The sequence below is a fragment of the Giraffa tippelskirchi genome, chromosome 1 (genome assembly GCF_054371585.1).
Source record: "Giraffa tippelskirchi isolate mGirTip1 chromosome 1, T2T-mGirTip1v1.2.pri, whole genome shotgun sequence".
Classification (NCBI taxonomy): domain Eukaryota; kingdom Metazoa; phylum Chordata; class Mammalia; order Artiodactyla; family Giraffidae; genus Giraffa; species Giraffa tippelskirchi.
The window spans coordinates 190454058-190474136 of NC_137275.1; the positions used below are offsets into that span (position 1 = coordinate 190454058).

A 20079-nucleotide genomic window follows, 5' to 3' on the forward strand; every position below is an offset into this window, starting at 1 on the left:
TTATGAGATTAAAACTTGTTATAGTTTTAATTTGTACTTTCTTGATTAATAGTGAGGTTCAGCGTCTTTTTATGGGTTTATTGGCCATTGGATATCATCTTTTGTGAGGTACCTACTAAAATTTCTTGCACTTTTTTCTACTGGATTCTCTGTTGTTTTTCTCACTGATGTGTAGACTTAGCACCTTTTGAATATTAACCCTTTGCCAGTTGTATTTGTTGGAAGTATCTCCCATTCTGTGACTTACGTTTTTATTTTTCTGAATGATATCTTTTGATAAGTAGAGATTATTAATATAATTCAGTTTATCTACATTTTTCTCTAGACTTACTGCTTTTTCTTTCCTGTAAAAGAAGTACTTCTCTACCCCAAGGTCCAGGAAGATAATATATTCCTGTTATTGTTTAGTAGATCTATGCTTTCCCATATGGTAGTTACTAGCTCCATGTGGCTATGTAGAATTTAATTAGTTAAAATAAATGTGAACTTCACTTTCTTAGTCACAGTGGCTACATTTCTGGTGCTCAACAACCACATATGACTGGTGGCTACCATATTGGACAGCGCAGATAAGGACTGTTTCCATTGTTGCAGAAAGCTCTCTTGGATAGTGCTTACTAGAAGCATTTACAGTTATATTCCTGATTTACCTGGAATCAATTTATATGAGTGGCTTAAGGTGGGTGTAGTAAGGGGTCAGGGTTTGTTTTATTATATTGAATATATGAATAACCAATTAACCAAAAACTAGTGAAAAGACCATCCTGGCCCAGCAATTCCACTTTTGTCCTAATTCAGACCTACCTGAATTATATGGACTTTAGTTTCTACTTTTGACTAAAGTTTCATATACACAAGTTACCTGAAGGCAGAGATTCTGTGTTATTAAATCTCTGTATACCTCTGGGACCCAGTGTACATAGTACTGTAGTCTTTTGCTTACATTAAAAATAGCATTCATATTAAAAATTGAATTGCTGTTTATTGTAACTTTCTTGGAGAATAATATGACAAACATTTTGAGACTAAGTAATTTTCAGTGGAAGATACATGGAATTTCTTCTAAAGAGACACTGGCATATAGCTGTTAAATGGGTTGGGTTATTAGAGTTGGTGTAAGAGTATTATAATGAGACCAAGATTCTCAGTTTGAATTTTACCCCTTCCACATCCCCAGTGTGCATTATGTTCTGTGATATGTTCTGCATTCTCAGTATTGGTAAATGCACACAGTAGTAATTAATCCAAATACAGCTGTGACCATGAATGATCAATCCAGATAATCAAGCCACTGGAAAAAACAACCTAAAGCCTATGCTTATGAAATAATGATTCAATAAGATTTTCTTTTTATAAGGAGGGTAATAATAATGACCAACAGGCCATTCTTAGTATCACATCATCTTAAACATTTCATTTGTTAATTCATATTTACTTAAAATAGTTGATTATAAATATTACCTTTCTTTTAAACTATTTTCCCATTGGTTCTTTGAACTAGACATTTAATGTTTTTGGTGGAAAGGTTTTTGATTGTGTGATGATGGATTAATAAGTGAAACTCTAGAAATGGTTACAATTTTCATTTTTGCTAAGGTATTAGTGTTAACTGAAGAAGTTTACAAGCAGTCTCTATCCAGTAGCTTAAATTATATTCACTCACACTGTTACTAAATGAAATAAATCATTGGTGTGTGCTAGGCTCATAATTAAGAAAGATAATTTAGGGAGGGTTAGCGTTTGTTGCTGGGTAGTGTTGGATGTGGTCTCAGTGAGTAATACAGCCCTGTAAATGTGGTCTTGAGTGGGAGAGGTTGGGGTCAAATGTGCCATTGCATTTACGACGGCTCTTCTCTTCAAGAGCTTTCCAGCAGTGAAATGACCTAAAGGCAGGCATGAGAAAGGCAGAGAAAGAAGGTGTGCCTCATCCTTCTTTCTGCTGTTTCTGATGAGTTTTTCTTATTTAGTCTTTACTTTTGGATGAAACTTGTTATGTATGCTCGGTAGTCCTCTATTAAGTATGTCATATATAATGGTAAAGTAGCAATCAAAATGATCCATATTTTAATATCACTTTCCCTAATAAATTGTGCCTAATTAAGTAAAGGATTTATGTAGCTTTTCTTGTTTTTCTTTCAAGCATTTGTATTTATTCCTTGGAAGCTTTAAATATAAAAAACAAATAGAATTGTATATAAGATGATATAGGGTCTGTTAGAATTGATTAAATGTTTGATTAATTTGAAATATTTCTCAACTGGTCCAAATATTTTTGTTTCCATTTTAGAACAAAATCCAGTCTCATAGCAGAGGAGAATATAATGTTTACAGCACCTTTCAGAGCCATGAACCAGAGTTTGACTACTTGAAAAGTTTAGAAATAGAAGAAAAGATCAACAAAATTAGGTGGTTACCCCAGAAAAATGCTGCTCAGTTTTTATTGTCTACCAATGGTAAGTGTACATTTTTTCTTTTCATATACCCACTATGTACACATATCCTGTGGGTTATTTTCCCCTTTTCAGAGAGGAGTAGTTGTTAAGAGGGCTCTGGAGATAGACATTTGGAAATATTTCTTCTCCATATAGAATGTAAACTCTTCTTTTTTTGTCTTTCCTTTTTTATTTTCTTTCAGTTTTTAAATTCTCTAAAAGAGCTCCTCAGGTGTCCTTCTTCTTTAGTACACACACCGTTTGTAGTAAAAAGAATGAGGTTTACATTTGCTTTGGGTCAGATCCTATTCCTGCTCCTTCTTGGCTTAGGAGCCTTGGGCAGGTTGCTGGCCCTGCTCAGATCTCCTCGTCTGCATACTCCGGGTGGTGGGTTTGCATTACCGTCTGGTTACGGGGAATACACACGATGACTCCTGGTGTACACAGTGAGTGCTCAGTACATGTTCATTTCCTTCCTTCTTCCTTTTGTAAGTGTGCCTAACTCTCCAAAGAGTATTTCATACTACAAATGAAAAACACTGTCAAAGGACGGTCCCCACTGCAGGACACGCTCTAGGAGAGCGCTCGTTTTACTTGATCCTTGTTCAAGAAGAACACAAACTGGAGTTGCCTCACTGCCATACTGTCTTGTTTCTGTAGGAAGAGTTACTAGATGAAAGTTAGAATTATATAGTGACTCTGTCAGAATTTAAAGTCCTTGATGACAGGTTAAGAAGTGGGTCACCACTTCTTTTTGTTCTTATTTTCACCTGAGTTGTGACTTGGCTTATCCCTGCAGATTTGGGTAGAGAGAGTCATTAGCATGGTTGAGGAGTACTTCCAGGTGTTTTGGGTAGCCAGTCTGTAAAAATTTAAATTAAAAGCTTTTTGATGCTGGAACAAGGATTGGGGAAGACTTCCATTTTCTCATCCCCTTGGTATTAGTAAAATCAGATATTAGCACTTAGAACTCACCATTCTTTAGCACTTTCAGAATCCAAACTCAGGTGACTTCGGTTGACATGGTAGAAAACATTAAGTGCTGGCTTCATCCACCTTAGGCCTTCTCACCCACTGTGTCAAATTCTTGGAAACGCATTCCACAGAATGATACCACTGGCTGATAACATGAACTGCATTTTCTTCTCCTCTTATTAAAAGAAAAAGACATAGAAGTAATGATTTAAAGCTTGTAATTTACAGCATTATAAATGGAGGTTATGTGTTTACTCATGTTGTACATTGGTTTCTAATCTTGGTTCAGTTTTGATTTGTACAGTTAACTAAGTTCTTTCAAACAGCACTTCAGGTACTGCTCTTTGACATCAAATAATATGTATTATTGTGGAGAAGGAAATGGCAACCCGCTCCAGTATTCTTGCCTGGAGAATCCCGTGGACAGAGGAGCCTGGCAGACCATGGTCCATAGGGTCACAGAGAGTCGGACACGACTGAAGCAACTAAGCACACATGCAATGTGTTATACAATTTAGGCAGTTTCTACTTTGGAAGTAAATGTCCCAGGAAGTGTGTTTGCGCCTAGTAATTTTGGCAGTTCACTTCTTACAGGCTAAATTGTTTTATTTTTTATAGAGGGGAATTTTTAAAATACAAGCCAAAGTAGCATAATGAAGTCCCATATACCAAACAACCAGCTTCAGCAGTTCTCAGTTCATCACCAGTTGTGTTTCGCTGGTACTTCTTACCCTGCCTTCTCAGTATTATTTGAAAGCAAACCCCATTTCATCTCTCAGTTCTCATTTGTATCTCTGCGTGTTGTCCATGCAGGTTTCCTCTGTGACTTGAAATAAAGAAGGCATCATATAATCAGCCCAGCCTTTCTAGGCACTGAACTCGGCAAGAGCTCAGTGAAAGGAGAAACCACTGGAAATTCCAAGGGTTGGGTCAGGGGTTATGTGAATCTAAGTGCTGTTTTTGTGTAGACAGAATAAACAGTGTTTCCCAAATAGGATTATGTAAATTTGAAAAATCATTGATTAGTAATACAGCTTATCTTTAAGGGCAATACACAATGCATTGTACATGTTTGGTGTTTTTTGTTGTTAATGAATACTAAGTAAAACACAACTTTTGGGATGGTAGCTGTATTCTTTTTGGGCAAAAAAGTAGAGTCCAGTGTGGAAGAATGTAACAAGTATGAAAATTTTACAAACCACAGTATCTTGGGGTGCTGAGAATAGGAAAAGGGATGAGAGGAGTAGGACTTCAGCTACATCTGCAAAGCTTTATTCTTTGAAAAGAGAGAAGGCAAAAATGGGAAAATGTCAACTTCTGTTAAATCTGAGCAGTATCTCTGTATTATTTGGTATAGTTTTCTCTGACAGACAGCATAATATCTGTACTTTCTCTCTTCATAATGTAATGAGTCTGTATACTCACAGAAGGGTTAGAAAACTACTGGGGAGACTGATGGAAAATAGGACCAAACGTTCCAACTTTGAGTAATCAGAATTCATCTTCATCTTTGCATTGGCTTTTTGTGATCGTCACTATTCAAGTATTTCCCAGATCGTTTTTACTTAAATAATTTCATAGTCATCTTCTTATAACTTTATTCATTTAGTATTTCTTCAAGTGATTTTATTCTCTTTCTCTTTCATCTCCTTTGCCTTTCTCTGAATTCTCTTCGGTTTCTCTATGTTGCAAAAACATCCAGCTCTAAAATTTGTTGACCATGGGTCTTTGAATATATGACTAATAAAAGTTCACTTGTGAATAGGTTGTCTTAACAGCTTATTAATAAGAAGCTGTTTGGATTCTATGTAAAAGCCACACATCCACAAAGGAAACTTGGTAGCATTGGTTTTCCCTGTTCTAACCCTCTGTGGTGAGGGGAACACTGGGACTCTGAACTTCTGAAACACTTTAAATATCAGTATTGACAATGTCAGGAAACGCTGTAGAGCAGTGGTTCTTAACTTTTTGACCATAACACTTCTCTCTGAGGAATCTAATAACCCTCTTCACAGAAAATGAGTATATTCACATACTCTTGTGTGCAGTTTTTTGGTGTTTGGTTATTCTCATGTACCTCCAACTACAGACCCAAAATTCCAGGTAAAAGTAACTGCTAGACTTCTTTGGTGGTTCAGTGGTAAAAGAATCTGCCTGCCAATTCAGGAGACATGAGGTCAATCCCTGGTCCAGGAAGATCCCACATGCTGTGGAATGACTGAGCCCATGTGCCACAACTACTGAGCTTCTGCTCTAGAGCCCATGCTCCACAACAAGAGAGACCACCACAATGAGAAGCCTGCACACCGCAACTAGAGTGGAGGCCTCTCCCCCCTCCCCCGCAACTGCTTGCTGCAACTAGAGAAAGCCTGCTCACAGTAACGAAGACCCAGTGTAGCCATTAATAAATAAATAAATCTTTAAAAAAAAGAAAACAAACCTGCAAGCCCAACAGCACAGCCAAAAAAAAAAAAAGTTTTTAAAAATACTATAGAGCATAAGAATTTTTTTTTTTAATTCCCAACCTGCCTATTCACAAGCACTGCACTGATATTGTGTACTACTTCTCTGTCTTTTGTTTATACCATTTAAAGTTTTTAGTACTCGCTCAAGTCACAGATTTTATCACTTTAAAATTTTTGTTCTGAAGTTTAATTTGTTTCAAAAATCTGTTTACCCATTTTTTTTCTTTTTCTTTCTCTTTCTTTGTTTTTCTATAACACTACTAGGAACCACAAACTAATTACATCTTATTTGAAATGTTTGATAAGTTTACTGTGATTTCTTTATCTGGATCTTTAATAAGGATGATGAATTTGAGCAGGCCATAAGAAATCATGGGAATGTGTGTGTGGTGGTGTTGGAGGGGTTCATCCTTATAATTTTTGGATGATAATTTCTCCTAAAATGTAGAATTCAGGCATGGCTCATTTATATGATAGATTTGGGGACAGGTTAAATACTCTAAAATGTGTCATTCTTTACCTAAATTATATAAATATATGTAAACCAAATGGCACATAGAAAACACATGTAACTTAACTGCAATATAACTGAAAACCCGTTACATAGGGTTCAGATGAAATAGTTAGCTACAAGCTAGTAAAGTTGGCAGTTGTTCTCTGTGTACATGTCATCTCTGCCAGGGGCACCTGCAGTGGTGCTTAGCGTGCTCTTCTCCACTGGGCAGAGGGGTGCCCAGGCTGGAGGAGTCCCTGCTATGTCTCTTTATGATGGAGCACCACAAAGTACTCTATACACTGCTTTTCAGATTCTGGTATACCCATTTGCTTATGAAGGGCCATTAAGATGTAGCATTTTATAAGTGCAGTTTTAAGCTTATAATGGGCATGCGTGCTCAGTTGTGTCCGATTCTTTGCAACCCCATGGGCTGTAGCCCACTAGCCTCCTCTGTCCATGGGATTCTCCAGGCAAGAATACCAGAGTGGGTTGCCATTTCCTACTTCCCAACCCAGGGATCGAACCTGCATCTCCTGTGTTGGCAAGTGGATTCTTTACACTGGGCCACATGGGCACACAGAGTTAAATAAATGTGCTTAATTCCATCGTGATGTAATGGTTGATTGAGTAAATAAATAAGTGGAGAGAAAGGATGCTTGTTACAGAGAATTTCAAATAACAAGTGGATGGATACTCCTCCCTGCGCAGACTGTAACTTGTCCTATTAGACATGGATGGACTTAGTACCTCATTTCCAAAGGGGGAGACAGTAAGTGTGCAGTGGAGAAACCTGGCAGTTTCTTTCTTAGCCAAGTGATCACTAGTGGAAAAGTCATGTCAGTATTGTGTATACATTTACTTCACTCTGGGCTCTTCCTGATACCGCATGATCCCAATCTGATCATGAGGGAACAACAGATATGCCCAGTGGAAGGACATTCCACACACTTTGCCACTGCTTCTCAGAACTGCCAGGATGAAGAAAAATAAGAAAGTCTGAGAAATTGTTGCAGAGAGACTAAGGTGACTTGACAGCTAAATACGGTTGTTGTTTGGATCCTGGAACAGAAAGGAGGCGTTGGTGGAAAACCTGATGAAATCAGAGTAAAGTCTGAAGTCTAGTGAATGGTAACGTGGAATGTTAATTTCTTAGTTTTAACAAATGTACCATGGTTGCATAAGAAGCTGACATTAGCAAAAAACCGAGTGAAGAGTATATGGAAACACTCAGTGCTCTTTGCAACTTTTCTGTAATTCTAGACTTACTTTAGAGGTAAAGCTTATTGTAAAAAGCACTATTTTATATATTCTTGAAACTGAATAATTTTGTCTTAAAGGACTAGGGTACATATGCTTTTAATTGGTAAACTATTTTCAGGCCCTTGTACTTACTTGAATTGAATCACAAATGTAACAGAGGAAAAGAAAGATTTTAAACAAATCCATCCAGACCTGTTAAGAAGTTTGTGGAGTTTTTGAGAGCATCTGCTACGAAGTGTGGGACCAAGGGAGATAGATAGCCTTACCATTTTTACTCTAAATTGTCCCTGGTGGCTCATATGGTAGAGAATTTGCCTGCAGTGCAGAAGACTCGGGTTCCATCCCTATGTCGGAAAGATAGCCTGGAAAAAGGAATGGATACCCACTCCGGTATTCTTGCCTGGAGAATTCCATGAACTAGGAAAAACTGAGCCTTGTGGGCTATACAGTCCATGGGGTGGCAAAGAGTTAGACCTGACGGAGCAACTAACACTTAGGCTGTTTTAACCGACTTTGTTTTTTTGTGTGAAAGTTAAATATTAAGCATTATGCATGTATAGACATATGACTAAGCATGAGCTTAGTCGCTCAGTTGTGTCCGACTCTGTGACCCCATGGACTGTAGCCTGCCAGGCTGCTCTGTCCATGGGATTCTCCAGGCAAGAAGACTGGAGTGGATTGCCACACCCTCCTCCAGGGGATGGACAGACACACACACACAGTTTCCCCCGCCCCTCTAGCTATAATTTTTGAAGGATAAGGACCTGGCTGTGACCTGATTTTAATATTAAATGATATTTAATGAGTGCCATTAACATAGATTTTTTTATTTCTGCACTATTTTTATACGTACAGATGCATTTATTCACCTGGTAGTAGAAAGTTTGTGTTTTATTAAGTCAGATCAGGGATTTTATTCTTGGGATCCTTTTGGGTGAGATATGAAATTGCATGTTTAAATATATCTTAAAATGTTTTTCTTCTGTCAAGGTTAATCTCTCATTTTTTAAGACTTTCTTTATTTTTTCCCCAGATAAAACAATAAAGTTATGGAAAATCAGTGAAAGGGACAAAAGACCGGAAGGGTATAACTTGAAAGAGGAAGATGGAAGGTATAGAGATCCTACTACAGTCACTACACTACGTGTAAGTACATGTTAAAAAAAAAAAAAATTATTCCAATGAATAGTCTTCTGTACTGTTATTATATAGTCTAGATCCTCAACAGAACATGAATAGGAAAAATTACACTCTGCCCCTTCCCAAGATTCTGTGACCAGAGAGAACATTAAAGACTCAAATTTTAAACAGACCCTGACCTACAGACGAGTCTCACTGTGGCCAGGGGCTGAACCAGGACTCAGCGCAAGACTGTGTTTTGATTTGTTTTGTTTTTTACTATGCCACCACGCTCTCATTTGTTCTTACGGTTTGGTTGTCAGCTGTTAGAAAGTTAAGTTTCGAGATTAACTTTCTTCGGAGATAAAAAAAGTAAAAATGGACTAAATCTTCTAGTTGCAATGAAAAATACCAAGAATTTGATGCTTTGGGCTGATTTCCTTTTTAGCCACTTTAAATCATAAACATTTATTAGCTTTGCAAGTCTTTCAAGCAAAAGATTGAAACTAGGAAAAACTACAAATTCTGATAGTATTGCTATCTGTAAAGGAAGGCAAATTTATTTTTCATTTTCCCATGTCAGCACTTTAAGCAATCAATATCAGTTGCTTTATAAAACTAAATCTGTGTAGTATTATGCCATTTAATGTTACCTCAGAAATTCGAGTAATGAAGTCTTCTGAACCTTCAGTTCTCTTGTAGAAAGTGAATATTTTGTAATCACTTCTTTTTCATGTCTTATTGACAGGTGCCGGTCTTTCGGCCCATGGACCTAATGGTTGAGGCCAGTCCACGAAGAATATTTGCCAATGCTCATACATATCACATCAACTCAATTTCTATTAATAGTGATTATGAAACATATTTATCTGCAGATGATTTGCGGATTAATCTTTGGCATCTGGAAATAACAGACAGGAGTTTTAGTATCCATTTGGTTTCCTTTTTTGGTGTTGGGTAAAGAAGGCATGTTATCCTTATACTGGATTTATTTTCATTCTCTCCTTAGTGTGTTTGGATTCTTATATAGTAGCTTATTATTTTATAGTACTTTTTGTGTGTATAAGTTATTAAACACTGAGTGAAATTATTTGATAAAAGGCATAATGTATCAATTTAAAAACTGGATTCTTGGAATTTTAATGAATTTTTCTCTTTGTATCTATGAAAATAGAAAAAAACTTTTTAATAGCTGTTTAATAGCTGTTTCTTATAACAGAAACAAATATGTGGAGTATTATCTTTAAAATGTTTTTAGTTATAAAAGTATTCTCATTAAGGTTGGAAAAAGATTCATACAAGTCATGATGCATGATGGTGTAAATACTTCTCATTGTTTATGTTATCCTCCTCAAAATTTTCTGTGATTATGAAATACACACACACATATAGAAATGTATATGCATGTTTGTTTTTAAGTACTTAAGTTCTTGATAAATGTTAATTATCATGACTGCTATTAATGTATATCTTTCCAAATAGATAGCATTTGAAAAATTAACACCATACTATAATTCATACTCGGAGGAGGCAATGGCACCCCACTCCAGTACTCTTGCCTGGAGAATCGCAGGGACGGCGGAGCCTGGTGGGCTGCCGTCTATGGGGTCGCACAGAGTCAGACACGACTGAAGTGACTTAGCAGCAGCAGCAGCAGCATAATTCATACTCTACAGTGCAAGCATACCTCAGAGATATTACAGATTCAGTTGCAGATCACAAGAATAAAGTGAATACTGCCTTAAAATTAAGTCACACAAGTTATTTGGTTTCCCAGTGCATATAAATGTTAGTGCTATATTATAGTCTATTAAAGTATGTAGTTGCATTATGTCTACATAAAAGGAAAAACCAATGTGTATACCTTAGTTTAAAAATATTGCTGAAAAATGCTGATCATCACCTGCACCCTCAGCAAGCGGTAATCTTTATGCTGCTGGAGGGTCTTGCCTCGTTGAAGGTTGCTGACTGATCAGAGTGGTGATTGTTGAAGGTTAGGATAGCTTTAGTAGTTTCTTTGAAATAAGACAACAGTGATGTTTGCCACATCAATTTTGACTCTTCCTGTCATGAATGATTTCTTTGTAGCCTGCAGTGCTGTTTGACAGCATTTTACCCACAGTGGAACTTTTTTCAAAACTGGAGTCAGCCCTCTCAAACCCTGCCACTGCTTTATTAACTAAGTTTATGTAATGTTCTAAGTCCTTGGTTGTCCTTTCAGCAGTTGACTAAATTCACCACCTTATGTGTGTAGTTCATGGCACCCCAAAACAATTACAGTAGTAACATCAAAGATAGCTGAGCTGATCACAGATCACCGAAACAAATGTAATAATAATGTAAAGGTATGAGCTGATGATGTTGGTAAAGTGGTGTTTGATAGGCTAGCTTGATGCACAGTTGCTGCAAAACATCAATTTATTAAAAATGCAGTAAATCATAGGTGAAGTGCAGTGAACTGATAGGTGAAGCACAGTAAAGCAAAGCAAAGAAACAAGGTCTGCCTGTAATGCATAAAAAGAGCCTGTTTTCCTACACCTTTCGTGGTCTAGTTAGTGAAAGGGTCTCTTGTTGTTTTCATTGGCTTCTTTCATCCTTAGTAGACTCGAGCATGTTTTCATATTTTTCAACCATTCTTTTTGTTCTTTTCCAAAATTTTCATTGGATTTGCATATATTCTTACTGAATTTTTTTTTAAAGCATCTTTTTAATATCAAGTAAATCAGCTCCATTGTTTGTGTGCAGCTTCCCCATTGTGCTGCCTTCCAGATTTTTCCTTTTGTTTGGAAATATGGTACGTTCTTAATGTTTAGGATGATGGCCTATCAATCTTTTCTTTATATCTTCTGGGATTTATAGCATACTCAGGGAAAAAAAAAAACCCTCTACATTCTAAAATAGAATTAATACGTGTGCTTAAGTCTGTGAATGAGCTGTAGATTTGAGAAATATAAAATTATACTTGACCTTTCTTTTAAGTGGAAATTCCTTAATAAAATGCTCTCCAGATATTGTGGATATCAAGCCTGCCAATATGGAAGAGCTGACAGAGGTGATTACAGCTGCAGAATTCCATCCGAACAGCTGTAACACATTTGTATACAGCAGCAGTAAAGGAACGATTCGGTTATGTGACATGAGGGCATCCGCCCTCTGTGATAGGCATTCTAAACGTAAGTTTATTTTCAAATGATAACATTTTCTGTTTGTCTTCAGACGTGGTAACTACATTTACGTAGGTTTCCTTGGTGATTCAGACAGTAAAGAATCCACCTGCAGTGCAGGAGATCTGGGTTCAATCACTGGGTTGAGGAGATCTCCTGGAGCAGGGCATAGCAACCCACTCCAGTATTCTCGCCTGGAGAATCCCATGGACAGAGGAGCCTGGCGGGCTATAGTCCATGGGGTTGCACAGTCAGACAGGACTGAGCGACTAAGCACAGCACATGAGTCTTAAACCTCCTGTACCTTTTGATAAGCTGCCTGACTCAACCTGAGACTTTGCAGGTTCTCCTACTGGAAGAACATAGAAGACTGTCTCTGGGGCACATCTGTTGAGTCCCAGTGGATGTACTTTTAATAGAGTGCTATTCTTTGGGAACTTGGGTTGGGTTCTCCAGTCCTGTCTGCAAGTAGAACATTTCCTTTCTTCCCTGCCTCCCTTCTCTCTTCTCTCCACTTCCTTCCTGTTTTGGGCTCCCTAGGAAGATTTTTTCCGGAGAAGGTTTCTTCAGCTCGTTTAAGTTGGAAGAGTACAAGGTTAAGAAATTCAGGGGTTGCATTATTCTTACCTCCATGTTGAATTTCTTAAAACCTTACGAAGACTGTTACATACCTCTTATCAAACTAATTTTACCTGACCACTCAAAACTGTGGGTACGCATGGGAATGGCGAAGGTGGTCTGTGTCTCGTGGTGACAGTACAGGCAAAGTCAGTGAGGTATGTGTAGGACCACAGACCTGACACGTGTCAGATGTGGCAAACGAGTCTGGTTCTGGTGAATTAGCCACGTGACTCTGGAAAGTGCTGTGCTAATAATGTACTTTTGCCTCTTCAGCTTCAGTATTGTGTCATTCTCATTCTCCTAAGAAACTCTTTCAGGGAGGTTACAATCTTATAGATGTTCTTAGAGATGTTTTCCAGTTCTTTATTAGCGTGTCATTTTTAGCTCACTGCTAGGAAGTTTGTGAATGATGGTTTATGTAAATGCTTTGTCCAAGCCAGAGTAATTACAGATGGTCCCAACCTTTTTTGCTTGTTTTTAGTGTTTGAAGAACCTGAAGATCCTAGTAACAGGTCTTTTTTTTCTGAAATCATCTCTTCAATTTCTGACGTAAAATTCAGCCATAGTGGTCGATATATGATGACTAGAGACTATTTGTCAGTCAAAATTTGGGACTTAAATATGGAAAACAGGCCTGTGGAAACATACCAGGTATTTGGAATTCTTCCTTTCAATGAGTATATAACCTATATGTGTTAATCCCAGTACAAAGTGTGTGTTCACCATTGGGCTTTTTCCTTCAGAGATCCATGAATACACTGCTTTTCCTTATGTTAAATTTATATCTACTTTTATAGATTGTGTTTTCTATTTAGTTTTATAATTAAAATGTAAAGCTACCAATTTGTTTCAATAATAACTTTTTTTTCCTACTGTTATCTACATTTGAAGTGAGGATGGAATTAAGGTCTCTACCGAGGTCTGGGGAAAAGACTGGGGAGAATGGCCAGGCCTACTAGAAGCATCCCAGATGGAGTGTGGACAGTGCTAGTTGAATTAGAGGTTAACTCTGGCATGTCGCCCAGTCAGGTGAACTGGCTGGTAACCGTTGTCTTAAGCTGAAGGAGAGAGGCTTGTGAGTACCCAGCAGACAGCTTTGGGAGCTGCCTGTCGTAGAATGTCAGTTCTGGATTCTCCTTGTCAGCCAAGCTGCTCCCGTGGGTCCCTTCTGGAAAAGAGAATGAAGATGTGCACAGCTGTGACAGGGTGCAGTTTTTCTACCTGTGCTGACCTGGCTTAGTGATTGGAGTAGAGTCACATCATACTCAGTGTAGCAGGTGGAGATTCAACTCCCACTGAGTTTGTATAAGCATCTAGTTGACCTGTTATGTGATTGAAGGGTAATGTTAATATTACTATTTGCCGCACATACTCATTGTGGGTCCTAACCCACAAGTGTTGTAAATCCTCTCTGTTAACAGATTTTGACTTAAAATGTCAACACAGAATGGTCTGAATCATTCCATTATACTTACAGATAAAACGGACACTTAAAATGATGTTAGGTTGTTTCATAAAGACTAGAGAATTCTAAGCATTGAGAAAGTACTTGTTCTTTTGTATCGTTACTTCATTTTAAGGTTCTCATTTAAATGAAAAAGAACAGTGATATAGAGACTCCTTTTTTTCCCTCATGATCACAACAAATACTTTGAAACTTTCCTTTGTAATTTAGTAATATTAATATAGAAATGTATCATTTCTAAGAATACTTTTTAAACTTATTTTCTAGTTGATCCCTTTGTGAAAAACTAGTGAATATAGAATTGTACTTTAAAAAAAACAACTATTTTCATTAGCTTTGGATACTATATAGGAAATGGGCTTCCCAGGTGGCTCAGTATAAAGAAACCACCTGCCAATATAGCATCCACAGGAGATGCAGGTTCAGTCCTTAGATTGGGAAGATCCCCTGGAGGAGGAAGTGGCAACCCACTCCAGTATTCTTACCTGGAGAATTCCATAAACAGAGGAGCCTGGTGGGCTACAGTCATGGGGTCACAGAAAGTTGGACATGATTGAGTGACTGAGCATATACTGTGTGGAAGTAATAACAAGTGTGTCAAATATTTCCATGATGCATATGTGAAGTAACCATATAATTTATCACTGGATCAGGGCAGGGTCATGCAGTGCATAACACATGCACTTAATGATACTGTCGGCTTCAGTTAGTTATGCCCCAAAAATGATAGTTAAAAAGGAAGTAAAGCCACAGTATTGTATGTTTTTTAATCAACAATTAATAGACGGAAAATCAAGTGTTGGAAAATTCAAATATTGCTGTATATTCTTTAATCGGTGTCTTATCTGTGCCATTTTTAAATGTTTTCTGGCCTACTGTTTTAGTCAAACTTAGAGTAAATGTGTCATCCCCAGGAGGGTATATTTCTCAGTTGTATGAAAGGAAAATGTGTATTTGTGGAATGGGGAGCTCAATACCTTTACTGTTTCTCAGAGAACTGAGTTTTAATGAGATTAAAGTATGTATATGATCTGAAGAATTCCATGGACAGAGGACCCTGGTGGGTACAATCCATAGGGTCGCAAAGAATTGGACACGACTGAGTGACTTTCACTCAATCCATGTGTCTATATATTCCTTCTTAAAAAGATACAGACTTGTTAAATCATTTTCCAGTTTCAAGAGCAGTAGATCATGTGATGTAAGCTAAGTACACATATGTGTGTATGTATAATATTTTTTTCCCCCCAGGTGCATGAATACCTCAGAAGTAAACTTTGTTCACTGTATGAAAATGACTGCATATTTGACAAATTTGAATGTTGTTGGAATGGATCTGACAGGTAAATTGATTTTAATTTGAACTGAACATCTTATTCAAATGTGAATTCTATTAGAGGAAAGAAATGTACTGTTCCACTCCTAGTATGATCGCCACATTTCCTAATGGCTGGTGTGTTTTTCGACTGACATAGGTTACATTTCCCAACTGTATTTTCCCCAGGGTTTCCTTGAAATCATACAGCAATATTGGCAGGTAAAAATTAAACTTTGTGTTTCACTAAGTAAATGTGAAAATACACCAGAAACTTTTGATATAATAAGTTATTATATAAATTTTAATTTTTCCCTTTAATGAACCAGATCAATCACCTTTTTTATATATATATACCAGTAGTTAAAATGGTGAAATTTCAGTGTGTTTGTTACTTTGCTGTTAAATTGGTTTTAGAAATATTTAGGTGGTATATACTTCATTTGGAGTTTTACACACCAGTTTTTCTGGATACTACCATCAATACCTCATAGAAGAGAAGAGGTAATTACTATGTATTACTTTAACCATATTACCATGAGTGATTAGGCTTGTTATAATCCACATAGTACAGTTCCTTTTTTACTGTGTCATCAAAATGTGTACCATTATTTCAAAGGATAAGTCTTAATCTCTTCCGTTTTGGTTGTCAGTATTTATTCAGTTTAGTTCTGTCACTCAGTCATGTCCGACTCTTTGTGACCCCATGGACTGCAGCATGCCAGGCTTCCCTGTCCATCACTAACTCCTGGAGCTTACTCAAACTCATGTCCATCGAGTTGGTGATGCCATCCAACCATCTCATCCTGTGTCATCCCCTTCTCCTCCCGCCTTCAGTCTTTCCTAGCACCAGGGTCTTTTCCAGTGAGTCTGTTCTTCGCATCGGGTGGCCAGAGTATTGGAGCTTCAGCTTCAGCATCAGTCCTTCCAATGAATATTCAGGACTGATTTCCTTTAGGATTGACTGGTTTGAAATCCCTGCAGTCCAAGGCACTCTCAAGAGTCTTCTCCAACACCAGAGTTCAGAAGCATCAGTTCTTTGGCACTCAGCTTTCCAACTCTCACATCCATACATGACTACTGGAAAAACAATAGCATTTGATTAAACGGACCTTTGTTAGCAAAGTATTGTCTCTGCTTTTTAATATGCTCTCTAGGTTGGTCATAGCTTTTCTTCCAAGGAGCAAGCCTCTTTTAATTTCATGGCTGTAGTCACCATCTGCAGTGCTTTTGGAGCCCCAAAAAATAGTCTGTCACTGTTTCCATTGTTTCCCCATCCATTTGCCATGAAGTGATGGGACCAGATGCCATGATCTTAGTTTTCTGAATATTGAGTTTTAAGCCAACTTTTTCACTCTCCTCTTTCACTTTCATCAAGAGGCTCTTTAGTTCTTCTTCACTTTCTGCCATAAGGGTGGTGTCATCTACATATCTGAGGTTATTGATATTTCTCCCGGCAATCTTGATTCCACCTTGTGTTTCATCCAGGCCAGCATTTTGCATGATGTACTCTGCACATAAGTTAAGTAAGTGGGGTGACAGTATACAGCCTTGACGTACTCCTTTCCCGATTTGGAACCAGTCTGTTGTTCCATGTATTTATTTACCATTCAGTATGTTTCAGGAGAACAGACACTAGTAAAAGAAAACATAATTCTGGAATTACTAAACCTACCTTCAAGGTATTAATTAGAGTAGTTTATTCAACAATCGGAGAAGGCAATGGCACCCCACTCCAGTACTCTTGCCTGGAAAATCCCATGGATGGAGGAGCGTGATAGGCTGCAGTCCATGGGGTCGCTAAGGGTCGGACACGACTGAGCGACTTCACTTTCACTTTTCACTTTCATGCATTGAAGAAGGAAATGGCAACCCACTCCAGTGTTCTTGCCTGGAGAATCCCAGGGACGGGGGAGCCTGATGGGCTGTCGTCTATGGGGTCGCACAGAGTTGGACACGACTGAAGCGACTTAGCAGTAGCAGCAGCATTCAACAATAGTTTTATCACTGAAGCCTGATAGGATTCAGGTTTCATGGTGCTACTGAAGATAACAGAACTTAACATTTATCTGTTGTCTGATTTTTTAAAATTATTTTTATCTGGTTATAATATGAGGTCATGTAGTAGGCTGGCCACAGTAAACCTGGAGGAGGAGTAAGCAGGCTTTGCCTTTGAACACCACTGCTCTCCCTGAGGTGTCAGGGAGACAGAAAAGGGAAGGCACTGATGGAGTAGGATACAGCGCACAGCTACACCAGCTCATTCTCCTTGTGTTTAAACAGCATCTTACATTATAGGAAAAACTGTTTATTTCCTTTAACATCAAAATGTTGTTTGGAAAGATGCTCTCCTATATAATGACTGTGCAGGCATCTAAGGCAGAAAAATTCACATGGATGCAGTACTGCTATCTAATCCACAGATCCCTGTAAATATCACAAGTTCCCTCAATTGTGTTCTTTGTCCCATCTTATTGCCTCTTTTAAACTAAACTGGAACAGTTCTTCATTCTTCCCTTGTCTTTCGTGGTCTCAGCTTGTTTTAAAACCACAGGCCATTGATTGTATAGAATTTTCCTTCATGTGAGTGTTGTCTAATACTCCCTCATGATTAGATTCAGGTTACACATTTTTGGCAAGAATAACATAGAAATGCTAGCTAGCAACACCTTTTAAATAGCTATAGACTAGGTGTCAGAATCCATTAAAATCCATTAAAACCTCACAAATGCAGGAAATATGGGGATGCCAGGCTAAACTACACAAATTATAAAAATATTTGTCAAAAATACTTGGTTACAATATATTTAGTGTTTAGGTTAAGTGATTTTTTTTTTGTTAATAAAAATGATATATGCTACTTGTTTGATATTCTTTGAAGCAGATTTCTCAAAAGCATTCATAAGAAGCTATTGTCTGAGCCTGACATGTCCTGGGAACATCAGTAGCTTATAATGTAAATCAGAGAATAAAGCATTGTTTTCTTAGAAGTGTATACCACAGTTTTGTGTTTGTTGTTGGTTGGCTGGTCTGGAGGACTGCATAGACTGGGGTTGTAAATGTTTTCAACTAAGACCATTCACTACTACTTACAAGCCTTACTTGAGGATGCTTTTAACTTTGGTGACATTTTGGGCAGTCATGAAAGGAGTCATGAATAGACATCAAGTTAACTAATATTGTATTCCTAGTTTATTCCAGTGGTTGGCCTCTGGGTTGGTGCCAGCAGGCCTCTCCCTAAACCCAGATCTGCTTGCAGTAGCTCTTGCTTTGGAGCATTAGGCCAAGTTTCACCAGCGAAATGTTCGCCGAAAACTCATGTTCATTATTTGACTGGATGCTCTGTCTCCTTTTCCAGTGTTGTCATGACTGGATCTTACAATAATTTCTTCAGAATGTTTGACCGGAACACAAAGCGAGACATAACCCTGGAAGCATCACGAGAAAACAATAAACCTCGCACGGTTCTGAAGCCACGCAAAGTGTGTGCAAGTGGCAAGCGAAAGAAAGATGAAATCAGTGTTGACAGCCTAGACTTCAACAAGAAAATACTTCACACAGCCTGGCACCCCAAGGAAAATATCATTGCTGTAGCTACTACAAACAATCTGTATATATTTCAAGACAAAGTGAATTAGGGTTGGCCTTCCTAGCAGAAGAACCCACTTCCTGCTTAGTTGAGATAGTTGAATCTAGCATTCGTACTTAAAAAAGAGAGAGGTCCATTGTGGCGCCCCTTTTCCAGTGTTTGACAATGTGCCATTCGACAACACATTTTCCATAGCTACATGGAGAAAGCTCTGTGGATCCCTCCCTGTGGTGTTCTCCATGTCTGCTAGCCATTTAGGTAAGGGTAGGGCACTTTTAATTTAAATGACTTCTTGCACCATCTTGCCTAATGGACTAGATTGGACTGTGTCAACATTGATTTACTCCACTTTTTATGCCTTCCATTGTGATGACGTCAAACACAGTGAAAGCCTTCAGTCATGCTTATGGGATTTAATTGTGTATCCTCATTACTGTATCATTTGTGGGGTACACCCCTCCTCCCCTTTTTTAAATTAAATACAGCTCATTCTTACTGTGGCTTGTAGCATTCCTCCTCTCTGGCCTCCTGGACTCTTCCCCTTCATCTCTTTTCCCCTTGCCCCTCCACCCGGTCTTGGTGGTGGTATAAAAAGGAAAGAACGAAAGCACACAAACGAGTCAGTTTGGGGTCAGTGGTAAAGGGGGTACATGTTGCGAACAAATGTTTTAATAACAGTTGGCTGTAATCACTCCTTGCCGTGTCTGGCACTGAAAATAAGGAAAAAAAAATACTACTACTGAATAAAAGTGACAAAGAATGGAGAATCTGGTTTCCTTTTTCTTTTTAATCTACCTCTTTCAGCCAATATTTTGTGTCATACCTTTGGGCGCAGTGAAATGAAATGAGGTTCCATTGTTTAATTGGTATTTTTGTTAATTATTTTTAAAAAGTGTTCTTTTACATGGAGGAGAGGTATTGGTTCTGTATGAACGTATTTTGACTATATATTGGTATTCCTAAAGATATCACGATCTATATACATGCTACTAGAGATTTTTTTTATTGTAGTTATAAGGGTACTGGATACATTGTGTCTACACTTAATTCATTATCTGTTAATGAAAACTGTTGTAAATGGGAACCAAATTTGTAGAACTTCATTTTTAAAGACTTTTTACAGTGCTTAATTTCATTTTTGCATTACTGAATACTAAGTCAAAGACAAACTTTTAAGT

The 20079-nt window shown here is 37.9% G+C and overlaps 1 protein-coding gene across 11 annotated transcripts in view; it reads left to right on the forward strand.

The window, feature by feature from the left end:
• The window catches only part of PPP2R2A (protein phosphatase 2 regulatory subunit Balpha), an 81482-nt gene extending 61817 nt beyond the window's left edge, over positions 1-19665 (forward strand). For all 11 annotated transcript variants that reach the window (XM_081516605.1, XM_081516533.1, XM_081516627.1 and 8 more), the window contains 7 exons: positions 2288-2453; positions 8662-8774; positions 9496-9673; positions 11756-11920; positions 13014-13183; positions 15249-15340; positions 18671-19665. In XM_081516605.1, coding sequence (XP_081372731.1) covers positions 2288-2453; positions 8662-8774; positions 9496-9673; positions 11756-11920; positions 13014-13183; positions 15249-15340; positions 18671-18950 — 1164 coding nt within the window. In that variant the 3' untranslated portion in view covers positions 18951-19665. The remainder of the gene's footprint in view (positions 1-2287; positions 2454-8661; positions 8775-9495; positions 9674-11755; positions 11921-13013; positions 13184-15248; positions 15341-18670) is intronic.
• Positions 19666-20079: the final 414 nt, after the last annotated feature.